Source organism: Mastigoproctus giganteus, chromosome 13, assembly GCF_048544385.1.
Source record: "Mastigoproctus giganteus isolate SK-2022 chromosome 13, ASM4854438v1, whole genome shotgun sequence".
Classification (NCBI taxonomy): Eukaryota; Metazoa; Arthropoda; class Arachnida; order Uropygi; family Thelyphonidae; genus Mastigoproctus; species Mastigoproctus giganteus.
This window is the reverse complement of record NC_143587.1, coordinates 59788673-59803810: the sequence shown is the minus strand read 5'-3', so window position 1 is coordinate 59803810 and position 15138 is coordinate 59788673. Positions and strand designations below refer to the sequence as shown.

Below are 15138 nucleotides of genomic sequence, written 5' to 3'. Positions count from 1 at the left end.
TAGTCACAAGTATATCATTTGTGTGAAAATGAAGGAACCTGAACCCCATAAAACAAAAATGTGGACACTTGAAATAGTGGCTTTTAGTTACAATTTGTGCAGCCAGAAATATTGCACATTTAATTATTTTGAAAATTTCATGTCTTTTGAATTTTAATGATTTATCATCACCTTGTACCACATAACAAGTACCACACTTAGTTGATGTGATTTTTTTGTGTTGTGTATATTTGACATAAATATATTGAATTGGTGTTTTATAAAATAAAAATTACTATTTTCCCCAGGGGACAAATTTTATTCCACCAGGGGTGAAACTCATCCCCCCTCCCCCCGGATTCAGCACTGCCTGATTAGGTTGTGGAATGGATATGGACATGAAATATATCACCTGTAAGATGTGCTGATTAATAAATAAGTAAAGAGAGGATAATAATCATATTTACTCTTTGCCTCAATGTCTCTCATTCTTGACATAGGCATTTTTTCCCCTCTCTACTGAGATGGTGGGAAATAGCCAGTATGTCTAATTCTTAGTTGAGAAAAAAGCATGTTAATGCAAGTTAATAATTACAACAATGTATAAAGAAGTTAACTGTTTTTATTATAAAAAATGGTCTAACTCTTAAAGGAATCAGTGTGGTAATTTCTGGAAACAGTAAATTTTGACTACATTTTAAACTTATGTGTAAGTTCCTATTGTATGCTTTAAAGTAGGGAATTTTTTCATTTTAATGTAAAAATAAAGACATTTTTTAAAGTGATACTGCACAAAATTTTTTTGTTGAACCTTAGTCATAAAAATATTTGTTTCTGTTTCTATATATTTTTAAAGCCATTCGATTTTTATCATTAGAGAGGTGATTTATATGCATCAAAAACATAGATCAGTGCATGCCTCTGTGCTTTAAAAAGGAGTCAAATATGCATTAAAATGCTAAAATATGTTTTAATAATTTAGTACATTTTTGCTAGAAAAAAATTAGGTATTTTGGGTGTTACCATTACAGTAACACACCACAACAAAGAGAATTAGTTTGTATGCGGAGAAAGATCTTTCAACATTTATATTGGACAGCATTTGTATAGCATGATGCCAACAATGAAGACATCCCCAAAGGAAGAATTGTGCAAGTGCTGTGTGCAGTTCACAGTGCTTTCTGGGAACCATGATTGTTGGATTTGATTTTGATTTGATTTGATTTGATTTTTAATGGTGCATTGGCAGCTAAGGCCATAATGCGCCAAGTAGATTGTTGGAAATAACCATTTCTATCTCTTCTTTAGCATTAGCATTAGTTGAGGCATGTCATGCAAGAAAGCAAGCTTATATAGCATCAGCCAAAAAAAAAAAAAAAAAAAAACCTTCCCATTTCACCCATCCGGTTACTCCAAATGTTTGTCTAGTTCAACCTTAAATTTATTTAAGTTGTCAATTTCCACAACAACAGATGGAAGTTTGTTCCAGCAATCAACTACCCACTGGCTAAAGGCAAACTTTTGCACATTTATTCTGCAACTGTCTTTCCTAAATTTGATCTATGCCCCTTCAGGTTTGTAATCTGAGCAAGCAGAAGAATCCCATCAGCATTGAGCCTCTTCAAACCATTCAAAGCCTTGTACACCTCAATCAGATCACCTTGCAGGTGCCTAGTCTCCAGATGCTGCAACTTGCAGAACTTAAGCCTTTCTTTGTAAGAGCACCCCTTTGTTCCTCTCACCAATCTTGTTGCCCTTCTTTGTACTCATTCTAGCAACTCTACATCCTTCCGAAAAAGAGGCCTCCAGACCTACATGTAATACTCAAAGTGTGGCCTGACCATTGTCTTATACAAGGGATAATCACCTCCTTGTCTCTGCTAGCAAAATCCTATATATCATTGACAATACTCTATTGGCAGCCTGTCTGCACTGTCAGAGAATTTCTTCATATCTGACTGCACAATTACCCCCAGGTTTTTTTCATTCTCCACTTCTCTGAATGTTGTACCAAACAGTTGGTACATTTCTACTGCTACCCATGTGCAGTATTTTCATTTGTCAATATTAAACTTCCAGTTGCCACTTCTCAGCTCATCTGCCTAACTTTTCTAGATCCTGTTGCAGTAGCATACTGTCTTTACTGTTATTAACAACCATGCCAACCTTTGTATCATCTGCAGACTTGGACATTAAGCCTGATATACCTTCATCGATACCATTGATAAATACACAAAACAACAGTGGCAGAACCGAACCCTGGGGGACTCCACTAATAACATTTGTCCACGAAGAGCAGTGTCCATTTATTACGACTCTCTGTCATTTCCCTCTCAACCATCCTTTTATCCATTGTAGCAACTTGCCCTTAATACCATACTGCTCCAATTTGTACAGTAGCCTTCCATGTGTAACAATATCAAAAGCTTTCCTGAAATCCAAGTATATGATATCAAAATTATTTTTGCATTCAGTTCCTTTGTGACCACACATCGTAGTATCCAATCAAATTTGTCTTGTCTGAAAAATTTGATTGGACCCTTAACAAACCCATAATATAATCTTGTAATATAAGTTCCACATTTGTCAATTGTAGTTTGTTCTAGACAGTATCCACAGCAACTAAAGAATCATGGAAAGAAACATCACCTGTCTCAAAAATTCTGAAACTCTTGACCTAACAGTAAAAATAAGTGTGAATAACAGCATGGTTTCAATATACATTTCAATTTGATATTTCATATTTTTGAACATCCTCAGTAAAAACAGCATCTCCTTAACATCATTAAAGTGTGGGTGATGAAATGAAGGTGAGCCAAGTACTCCATCTGTCCATAATTGACTCCCTCGCATAACTTATATGCTCTAGTAAGATTTTGTATTCTTCCACATGTAGAGGGGGAGGACTTCAGGAAAGCTCTTCTGACAGACAGAATGAAATTATTCCAAATAGGTTATGCAAGTTAGGTTCATAAAAAGCACTTCTATTGATTTTTCTACCTTCATTTTGCATAGAGCAGTATCAGTTACCATTGTGAGTACCTCTTCATCATTTCACCTTTAGTCCATAACAGTTTTGGAGAATTAAATAGTTCACAAATTAAATAGTTCTAATAGGCATCATTCCATTAAGAATTTTGCACGCTAGAAGCCTAAGTTACACTGCTTCTTCAACACAACTTTTCTACAATTATGTTCACTACATGTGTTGGCATCTCCATAGCCAGGTGGGCAGGAGCAGCAGTGCATAGCACACGCTTCTTGATTAGACCAGGGTTCAAGCCCATGACCACCAAATACGGAGGATGCGGAAAGGGCAGGGAATGACCACCGCACATCCCCGGAGCAATATGGCCTTAGTTGCTAATGCTCCTAAAAACCAAATAACAAACAAACAAACAAACAAACTACATGTGTTGCTAAATAACCTGTTACATGTTGTCTTATGCTGGCCATACAGAATTGTCAGATGTATCTTGGAAAATATACTGTCTTCTTGTTTAATTTGATTTTATAAATCAAATTTATGTAAAGATTAACCAAATATATATATATATACGCACCTAAATTAATCTTAATTATATAGTATTTTATAAAATTACATTATATAAATTATATGTAAATTCAAAGTAATATACAAATTTATATAAATTTTATAAAATTATACTTTTACAGACACTTTTATAACATCTGGATTGGAAAAATTAAAATACAATTTTGTTGATTATCATTTTTACTTATATCATTTGCAATTACAATATTAACAACACCAAATTATCTGGCAATGTTTTATGATTTTTTCCAAATCTTGTCATTAAACCTAATCAGAGCATTACAGCATCATAACATAAAGCAAATGGCTTGTGGTTGCTCAGATAATTTTAGGAAAATTTGTTTTTTAAGTAATCAGAAATCACCATATAGTCACTAAAAGCAAAGTGAAACAACTTATTTTAGAAATAAAAGAATAATTTTTATATACAATCATAATGCTGAACAACAGTGTAAGTATTACTGGATCCGTAATGTATTACTAGATAACCATATCACAAATTTATAAGTTTTACACAGGATGAATTTGTCAAGTTTTTGTTTAACACTATGTCTTCAGAAATGAATGGAAAGATGGACTAGATAGTTTTTTTTTTCCAGTGGTATATGTGAACATTATATACTTTATATGTTTCATTCTGTATACACTTTTATACACTTATATACATTTATAGGTAAGTTATACAACATTCTAAAACATTACATCCCCTCCCCTGTTCTTCATGTTATGCATATAAACCTTATACATTTTATTCTGTTTTTTGAGAAGACACAGAATACTTAGAAGAGGTAAATTTAATATGAGCCAATAGAGTCTGAAACAATTTACCATTAATATCCAATGCAGTCTTAAAGCAGTAGTGCTTACATGCTAATTCAACTGGAATTTTTTATACAGTTCACAGTGCACTTCTTTTGAACATGCTTGATGAAATATTACCTTTCTGTCTTGGTTGTGAAGCCATTATTTCTTCTCACTGACCTTTTCTTAAGAGAATATATTTGTTTTTTTCCTTGGTATATTTTACATGGTTGGATATTACATAATATTATCATTAGCACTAGTAGAAGCATATGATGCAAGAAAGCAAGCTTATATAGCAGCAGCAAAAAAAAAAAAAAAAAATCCTCCCATTTCACCCATACATTCACACCAAATAAATCAAAACAAAAAAATATTATAAATATTATCCTTTAATCCTTTTTTTAAAAAAAGGATTAAATATTTCACCAAAGAATTTAGTGTTTCAAACAAGTAATTGTTTTTGGAAGGAAGTGGTATTTGTTTAGTCATCATCAATAATTAAGTGCAGCCTGCCCTTCTAGTGCATGAAGGTTGCAGAAGTTTGAAGATTTGTCCTTTTTTGTAAACAATGTTTGAAAAACATACTGTTACATTTCTGTTCAATTATGCTTTTGAAAACAAAATCACATTTTTTAATAATGTAAATTATTTTATTATGTTATATTATTATGAAAGTGATTTAAATTAGTTTTGAATATAGCTGGAGCAGCTAAAAAAATTTTATGTGAAAATTGTTTTTGCAGATGCTCCAAATTGAAAGTCAAAATTACCTGTTAACTAGACTATCTATTAATTAGTTTTTTTATATTTATATTATTTTTAAATATCAGTTCTGTAACTCTGAAATATAATCATTTAAATTATAGTTTTGTACAGTTTTTTGAAAACTTGTTTTGCATGTGGGTGGAATGTGTTATATTTTCCCAGGTTTTGGATATGGATAACTGCTTTTGTCATCTCTCCTGTGGATATTATTAGAATTTTTAATTTTTTTTGTTATAATTAGAACTGTATTAAATTAAATTGCAATGTACCTTGCATGGCAATGTTTTATTAAATTTTTTAAAAATTTCTCATCTTTTAATATAATTTTCTTTTAATTTATAGGTAAGCTATACAACATTTTAAAACATTACATCCCTCCCTTGTTCTTCATGTTATGCATATAAACCTACATATGCATGTATAACTGTAATATTTTTTAAATCATGCCCTTACCGAAGCCACTTAGAAACCTTTTTAGAGCATTCTTTCGCCGCAAAGCTCTTGAAGGAGAAGCAGAAACAAAATTGGATCGGTGCCTTACTACATTGGATCTCACAGCTCTAGGTGAGTGGATTTTCTCCTTATGACTATGGAAATGGAATCTTAATTCAGTAGTATCAGAGTGAGATAGAACTAAGTAAACAGGCCATTGATTATCTGCATTTATGCAGATAATCAACAGGTCTTTATGGGGAAAAGGCTTTGACAAACAATTGATTTTAGTAGAATTGTCTCCCTGTCACATAGTCATATATAATCAGTGGCAGATTACCCATTAAGGCAATGAGGCACGTGCCTAGGGGCCCTAGACTTTGGGGGGGGGCCAAGCCAAGACATTTTCCTATAGTGTTCTAAAATAGATTAATGTTTTCAGTAAACATCATAAAAATCTTGATTAATTTAAGCGAAAATTTAAGCAAAAAATTTCAAATAAAAGTACAAAATTTCATTTATTTGCCACCTAACTTTTATTTATTTTTTATTCTTTTTTTTTATTGTTATTTTTTGGGGGGCCCCCAAATTTAATTTGCCTAGGGGCCCCAACTATCCTTAATCCGCCACTGTATATAATGAATGTAAAGCTATCAACCAATAAGAATAAAGTTACAAGAAAGTTTCTGTAGTGTTGAAAGGCATCATTAGTGAATGTTTGTCAAAAATATAATTATACACAGTAAATGAACTGGCTCACTATGTGAATAAGATGGAATATGACCAGAGTAGTTGGTATGTTAAAAAAATCAAAAGCTTGTTCATTATGGTTGCATAACTTTAACATGTATCAAATGGGGGACTTCTCATGTTTATGGCTGAATCACATAGTTCTATATTTAAATTCAGTTTGGTGTTTTAGTCACAGGGCCACTGCGACCCTATGTGCCGCCAGTAAGGAAAATAAAATTTGTAGCCCCAAAATATTTGGATTAAAAAATAAAATAATGCGTAAATAAAATAGTATTAATTTATTGAAAAAGAAAAGAATTACAAATATCTCACATATAATATAAGGAAACAACAAACAAAAATAACAAAATCCTTCTGAAATTCTGGAAATAAACTAAATTCTAAATCACAGTAATTGTACTCTATCACAATAATAAAATAAAAGGAAAATTATACAAATTTATGTTTTCTTGCTTTAAGAGATGCAAATTTATTAATTATTTCTTTATGTTTATTTTTTCCAAAAGATCATTTTCTATTGAAATTATTGCCAAATTAGAAAATCGTTATTCAGACATTGTCGATCGTAAATAATTTTTGATTAATTTTAATTTTGAAAACTCTGTTCACCTGAGGCAACTGAAACTGGTAAAGTAAGAAAAATTCTTAATGCAACTGCTACATTTGGAAAAATATCTGTAAAATCGTTTTTAAAAATATATTGTAACAATTCAAATGGAGTGATATTGTCTTTAATATAAACTTGAAGTACTCTTGAGTTCTTGAAATAATGCTAAACCATCAATATCAGACTCATCACGATCAATGTCACTTAATATGCAAATCTTTGCAATGATTTAATAAATCATCATCTGACCATTTTTTTAATTCAGAAATATTATAAAAGATTTTAAATATTTCTACATGTTCTTTCATTTTTGTAAACCTTTCAGTTAGGAGAAAATTGTTGTGTCCATAATTTGAAAGAAAAATTAATTTTTAAATTTTGTTGGGGATCCCGAATAGCATCATCTCTACTTTCATAATTTAAATGACGTTTTTTCAATCTTTTCCTTACAGTGCTTACTTCTGGAAATGAAGCTTCAATGCCAGTGATAGTAGTCATATTATTAGTCGAGTCAAGAATTTTTAAAATATTCTGTGATATTTTGTAGACATTCAACAGCTTCATGTATATCAAAATTTGTTTTTTGGAGCATTTTACTTATCTGATTAATTTTATTTAAAATATCATGCCAAATTATAATTGAACAAAGAAATTTATAAGATATTATTTTTAAGGCTATTGATTTAGCATGATTCCTTGTTTCCATGTCCTTATTTTCGTCTTCAGTGATTTCGAGTGAAGCATCATAAATTTCTTCTATACAGTTTCTCAGTGGTTTAATGGCCTCTATTCTACTTTCCCATCGGGTGTCAAACAAAGGTTTAAAAGTTAAATTAGTTATATATTTTTGAAGTACATTCCAACGATGGGTTGAAGATGAGAAAAAAACATAATTCCTGAACAATTCCAAAAAAATCAACTATTTCAAAGGAAGTTTTAGTGGTGTCGTTTACAACAAGATTTAAGGTATAAGCAGCACATGGAATAAAAAATGCTCTAGGATTAACTTCAAGTAATTTTTTTTGTAAACCTTCACGCTTTCCACACATATTCGAGCCATTATCGTAGCCCTGGCCACGTAAATTCTGAATATTTAGATTTAGCTCAATAAGTAGATTTGATATATATTCAAACAATCCCTGTCTGGTAGAATCATTCACAGGAAAAAATCTAAGAAAATGTTTGCGTATTTCAACGTTCTTAGTGTTTATGTCTCTAAATACAAATCTAAGTATCACAGTTATCTGTTGAACATGACTTATGTTGGACATTGTATCCAAAATCATAGCAAAATATTTAGCTTCTCTAGTCATTTCTAGTATTTTATTTGTAATATTTTGCAAAATTATTTCAATAATTTCATTTTGTATTTGGTCACCCAAATAATGCACGATATTTTTCGATTCAGATTTCTGAACACGGCGAATGTGTTCTGCCACAGCTGAATCAAATTTAGCAAGTTTTAAAAAGTTACCGTTGTCATTTTCATATAAATCTTTAGAAGATCCCTTGAATGCTATACATTGCCTTTTGCTAAAAATAGTATCATATATCTTATTTTTTCAATTACTGAATACCAATACCTTTTTTCTATATCATATAATCGCTGTTCTCTAGCATCAATTGTAATGTTTGTCTTTAGTGGCTGTGTGAGATCTAGCCATTTTTTATGATTTTTAATATGTACTTCACTTGTTTCATGCGTACCTAAAATAGCAGATAAATTTCTCCAATTACTATATCCAAATTTATTACTTAGTTGATTTTTACAATCGCCGAATATCTTGCAATAAAAGCAAAATACAGAATTTTGCAATAAAGAATAAAGTAATGATTTCCTTTGAGCTTTTTCTCCATTTTTCAGAATTCTCATATAATAAACATCGGAAAATTTTCTTTGACTTTCATCGGAAGGGTATACTCTATTTTTAATTTGGGTAGGATAATTTTGAATCAAAAATTTTTTTTTGATTCGTTTCACTGTCAGGTTTTCTAGTCAATTACCTGGATCAGTTGATAATGATATATTTGAGTCAATATTTATTAATGAGTCTATTTTCTTTTCTTCCATCACAGCAGTCAATATTTTGATCTTGCTTATTATCTCTCGTATAAGTAATATCAAAATCATTATCTCTTTCTGCTTTATCTTCTTCATTTGGCACAGTATCTGAACTATTAGCTGAATTTTCTGCTGTTATTTTTAAATATTTATTGAGCGAGCCAGCAAGTTTCCTTTGTTCTTTTTCTTGCAAAGATTTTCTTTTCCTATAGTAAGATCCTGGTAATTTTTTCCTATCTGACATCTATAAAGAAATTTTTATAAGTTTTAAGTTATATTTTTCATTTAATTTTTTTAGTATTGCTTATAAATAACACGAAACTTACTTCCTAATCCGTATGGTTAAAATATGATGAAGAAATTGTAACCTGTTAAATTCCCCGAGGGAAAAAAGTGCAAGCTTTTTTTCTCTCGGGGGGAGAAAAAAAGAGTGCACTTTTTATTCACACCATATTTACTGATTTAAAAAATCAGTACTATACACTCAGTTTTACAATGCCATAAAATATTGCCACAAACAGGAAGATTTAGAATCGGAATTACAATATCTAATCAATGCCTTTACAAAGAGAATGTATCCATCTCAGTTAATTCATAGCATTACAGTTGAAGAAAAACATAGAATAAATAATCCTCCCATGTTTAAATAGTCTATTATGAAAAATACCAGCCATTCTTCCATATCATAGCAAACTAGCTCTACGAATCCTCAGAATTTTTTCTGGCACAAGTATTGTTATTATCTTCTCTCATAAAATAGACTAGGCGCACAATTCAGTAACTGTAAAGAAACATAAGTATAGCATCAAAGATACGAATAATACAGTATATCTTATAAAACGTTAACATGGCTGTAAGGGCCCCTACATACACTCCTGGTTTCCTGCACAGGCCAAATACGCATGAACTTGCTCGAACCGTTTCGATGGTTACATATATACCGAATTTTAACTCCGATTTGCCTGTGCAGGTCTTTCTGAACTCAAGCAATTTGATATCTTTACACATGCACAAAGGTCAGTTTAAATCCAATTCAAATGCGGCTAAGTAAAAATAATCATGAAATATTTTTGAGTGTTTTATCTGTATATGCCATTGAACAGAAAAAGTTAAGAATAAAGTGGATGAAACATAGGCAACTGAAGAAAAAAAATTCTCTCATGTTAATTTGCTGGCTGAATTAAAGTTAGAAAAAGAAGACTGGTTCAAATATTTGCATATGGATGAAGAAACCTATTTGAAATTATTAAGATTGATTTCACCATACATAAGAAAAAAATGATACTGGTATGAGACAGTCCATAAGTTGCATAAAGAAAGTAGGTTACTCAAATGCCTAACCAATTAGTGGATATTGATTTATACATATCCAACCAAATGGGGCCCAATGCCAGGGGACTTTATAATAATTCATATTGGATATCTCATGATTTAATGTTACAACTTATACACAGCTTAAGGGTAATGAAGAAGAATTTCTTCACGCTTTTAATTTAAGATCCATTAAATATGAATTATTTGTTTCATTCACTGTGTTTGGTTTTTTGTCTATCCTGCTGTTTGCTCACTCTCATAACCCAGAATCTGGAAATTACAGACTTCAGAGGCCCAATTACAATCAGAACTTGTGAAGCTATTAATTACAGAACAATTTTATCAAGTAAGGAATTTGTTTACGGCGTTGAGTGCACCTCCACAAGGTTCATTGTGTACCATATTTGGCAAAACCACATCTACATGCACAATATCTGTCGTCGCTCAAATTTATGCAGACCGGGCCAGATGACCATTCAGGCAGCCTGCGCTACATACAGATGCTCCAGTTTGCCGGAGCATCTGTATGTAGTGCAGATCCAGGAGCATCTGTAGGTGCCCTAATGCATACGACATTGGTAGTATTACCGCCAAATTTGGATCCACTAAAACAGCAAATAACAGAGCTTATATCACCAAACCAGCCTTCATGCTAATTATTTAGCCACAGAACTCAGTCAACATTCACATTCACACATTTGTAACACTCAAACAGATTCTGCAATAATATTAACAAAATTGAATTCCAGTTATAAACTATTATTAATACATGAAGCTTTAGCCATTGAATGATTTTCCGACTGAACCTCGCAGGATAACATCCTTAAAACGTAAAATTTCCAGTGCGTGCGCTAACAATGCACCACGGGAGCTAGAGTTAATGTTTATAACACTCAGAATTTCTTTCCCGATTAAATGAACCAACTGATGATGGAACTGCGAAAGTCCAACGTTAGGACTCTTGGTTCTTCTTATTCTTAGTTCCGCAATTGTTAATTTTTATGTATGATGATCCAAGCAGAAAAAAGTGCACTTTTTTCCCCTCGGGGAATTTTTTTATATTTTTTAATTTCTTCATTATATTTTAACCATACCAATTAGGAGGTAAGTTTCGTGATATTTATAAGCAATGCTAAAAAACTGAAATCGTATAAAGAATCGAAGCTATAAGCATATGCTAACAAATAAGTTGCACCTGGTAGCACAAAAAATACTTATCTTGAGAAAAAATTAAAATAGTACAGTCAATCTTCGTATAACACGTTTACACTACACGAATTCGATCATACACAATTTATAAAAAAGGAAACAATGTCGTATATAACACGAACTGAATTCGCTTATGCACGATTCGCAAGAAATGGCAGTCTAACTAGGGATTCACCCAACTGAATGAAGAGAAGATTTTGAAAAATGTATTTGTTTTTCATACAGTTGAAGATTTCAGTGAAGGGGAAACACATTTCACCATAATAACATAAACACCCACAATTCCAGCTATCGGTATTATCATAAATGCAATTAGATCGAGTTTACTGCCTGTTTATAACAGATTCCACTAGCAGGTACGCAACTGGAATTTGTTTTTATTGCTTTATGGTAGTGACCTTCAGAAATGTGTTTTAGTAAAATGTGAGCTAGCGAGAGGTGATAATAGTGTGTTTCTGTCTTTACTGCTTTGTTTATTCAGTTGCTACACACGGCAGTTTTGTTTATGTGTATCAAGCGTGCCTCCTCATTTTTGTCCTTTTTATACTGTAATTGTGTTTTTTATTCCCTAAAAATGAGTAAACTACTTGAGAAAAGTGTGAAAAAGAAGCATGCTGGTGAAGATACTACAAATTCAGAGAGAAAAAGAAAAGTATTATCGATAGACTGTCAAAAATTCTTACTGGGGAAAATGTGTAGTGGCCTCATACTAGTGTTTATGGCCAAAATTACACCGGTCTCCCCGGTAAAGCTTATGGCCAGTCCGCCTCTGTCAATAGAAGAAAAAAACAAAATCGTGAAACGCTTTGAGAGAAATGAAAGAATATGTGATATTGCACATATCGCTAATAGAAAATTTCGCTATAAAGAAGTTCATTAATTAAACATAGGTCCGACTCGTACGTGTCAAAAGTCTTTTTGGCACCCTCTTGAACTGCTGCCCATAAGCGACGCTTACTTCGCCTACCCACTTGCGGCGGCCCTGTTTAGTCATATTAAAAAAAAAATGAACTCCCTCATCTGTCCATCCCCTCTAATGATATGTCTAATTCTTCTTTAAATTTATTCAAACTACCCACTTCCACAACATATCAGATGGTAGTTTGTTCCATCAATCAATTACTCTCTGGCTGAAAGCAAATTTTCACACATATATCTTGCAACCTTCCTTTTTCAAGTTGTCATGTCCTCTCATGTGTATTGTCTGAAAAGGAGTTAAAAGTACCATCATCGTTTAGCTTACTCAAACTATTCAAAGCTTTAAACACCTCAATCATATCTTCTTGCAGGTGCATAGTTTCCAGATGCTGAAATTTGCAGAACTGAAGCCCTTCTTGGTAAGAGTACCCCCTCTGTTCCTTCCTCACTAATCTAGTTACCCTTTTTTGCACTCATTCCAGTATATCCACATTCTTTCTAAAGTGAGGTTTCCATACCTGAATGAGATACTCAGGATGTAGTCTAACTGTTGCCTTATACAATGGCATAACCACTGCTTATTATCTGCTGACAAAGTTCCTGTATATCATTGACAGAATCCCATGAGCTCTTCTGCACTGCTCAGAGAACTTCGGCAAAGGCAAAGAAAGCCAACACAAGAACCATGGTAAACTGCAGGAAACTTACTGGACAAACTGGTTTGTCATTACCACAGTTTTCCCTGCATTCTCGGTAGCAGCAGTACAAGTCAAGAATGATATATTGATTGACACTTAGGTGTGACAGATGATATACTGATTGGTGCGTGAACACAATAGACGATAACATCATAGCGTTAAGTGATTGAATGATGTTATGACACACACATATATAAAGAATCTTTCTTTCTTTTCCTATTATTTCCTAATCTAACATTTTAAGGGCAAGTTGTATATGGTTATATATCAGGTTATATAAGGTCAGGAAATATAATGAAAAATAAAGAAGCCTCAGTAAAATTCAGAACAGGGTTTGCACTCCGCATAACATTACCTAACTTTTTTTCACTACTCTGCTTGAATCCATTTTGAATTAGTGGTGTAAACTAACTAACCTAACCTTTTTTCACTAGGCAAAATTAAAGTCCATTAAAAAACCCACACTAAAAACAACCCACACAATTAAAAAATGCCAATAGTCTGGAGTGCGCACTCTGCTCTGAACTTTAGCCGAAACCGGCAAACCTTTTCCTATTTTCTAACCTTAAAACATACAAAGAAAGTAATATGGTTTTTTAATAGTGAATACATTAGAATAATCACTAGTTTTTAATAATTAGATAAAAAACTAATCATTACATCATCTGTCATGCCTTTGTGTCAATCTTGACTTCTACTGCTGCTACTGATAACGCGCGCTGTCTGTTTACTGAGAATGCAGGGAGAAACTGCGATAACGGCAAACCAGTTTGTCCGGTAAGATTCCTGTAGTGTGCTGCGGTTCTCGTGTTAGTTTTCTTTACCTTAGCCAGAAATTCATGTCGTACTGTACGGTTACTCCCAAGTCTCTTTCACTCTCAACAGTTTGAGTGTAGTACCACCTAATTGATATGTTATTCTGGGATTACTGCTACCCATATGCAGTATCTTGCGTTTACCAATGCTAAACCTCAATTGCCACTTCTCAGCCCACCTGCTTAACTTTTCTAGGTCTGCATTAGTGTTCTTTGATTCTTGTAATTAACCACCTGTCACAAAACACAGTAAAGATTCTCAGGGGTTCTGCAAACATTTTGTTATTGAGTTTTCATTTAATACATTCACTGCTGCTTATATTTGTGAAGGCCCTTTATTTGTGCCTTGTGACGCTTCAGTGCTTTTTAGTAAGTGGATTTCATTAGCATTAGTAGAGGCATATGATGCAAGAAAGCAAGCTTATTCAGCATCAGCCAAAAAAAAAAAAAAAAACACACAATCACTACTCCCATTTCTCTCCTCCGTTCATTCGAAATACCTGTCCAGCTGAGCCTTAAATTTGTTTAGGCTATCAACTTCAACAACAAGTGATGGAAGTCTATTCCACAAACCAACTGCCTGCTGGCTAAAGGCAAATTTCCGCACATCTATCCGACATCCGTCCTTCCTCAATTTGAATTTATGCCCTCTCAGGTGATTATTCTGAGCAAGAGGAAGAATCCCATCGACATTGAGCATGCCCAAGCCATTCAAAGCCTTATACACCTCTATCAGATCACCTCGCCGATGCCTAGTCTCCAGACTCTGTAATTTGCAAAACTTAAGCCTTTCTTCGTAAGAGCAACCCTTTGTTCCATTCACTAATCTTGTTGCCCTTCTCTGTACTCTTTCCAGCAGCTCTACATCCTTCTTGAAATGAGGCCTCCAGGCCTGTATACAGTACTCTAGGTGTGGCCTGACCAATGCCTTATACAAGGGAATAATCACATCCCTATCCCTGCTAGAAAAATTCCTGTATATCATTGACAAGACACCATGAGCTACTCTTGCAGCTCGTCTGCACTGCTCAGAGAACTTCATATCTACCTGCACAATTACCCCCAGGTCCTTTTCATTCTCTACCACTCTCAGTGTAGTACCACAGAGTTGATACGTTGATGTAGAGTTACTGTTTCCCATATGGAGTACTTTACATTTGTCAATGTTAAACTTCATTTGCCACCTCTCAGCCCATCTGCTCAACCTTTCCAGATCCTGTTGCAGTAGC

The 15138-nt window shown here is 33.1% G+C and overlaps 1 protein-coding gene across 3 annotated transcripts in view; it reads left to right on the top strand.

Moving 5' to 3' along the window:
• LOC150076090 (cationic amino acid transporter 2-like) overlaps positions 1-15138 on the top strand; it is a 259400-nt gene that overhangs the window by 39404 nt on the left and 204858 nt on the right. For all 3 annotated transcript variants that reach the window (XM_090387002.1, XM_090387001.1, XM_090387000.1), the window contains exon 2: positions 5444-5665. In XM_090387002.1, coding sequence (XP_090243128.1) covers positions 5545-5665 — 121 coding nt within the window. In that variant the 5' untranslated portion in view covers positions 5444-5544. The remainder of the gene's footprint in view (positions 1-5443; positions 5666-15138) is intronic.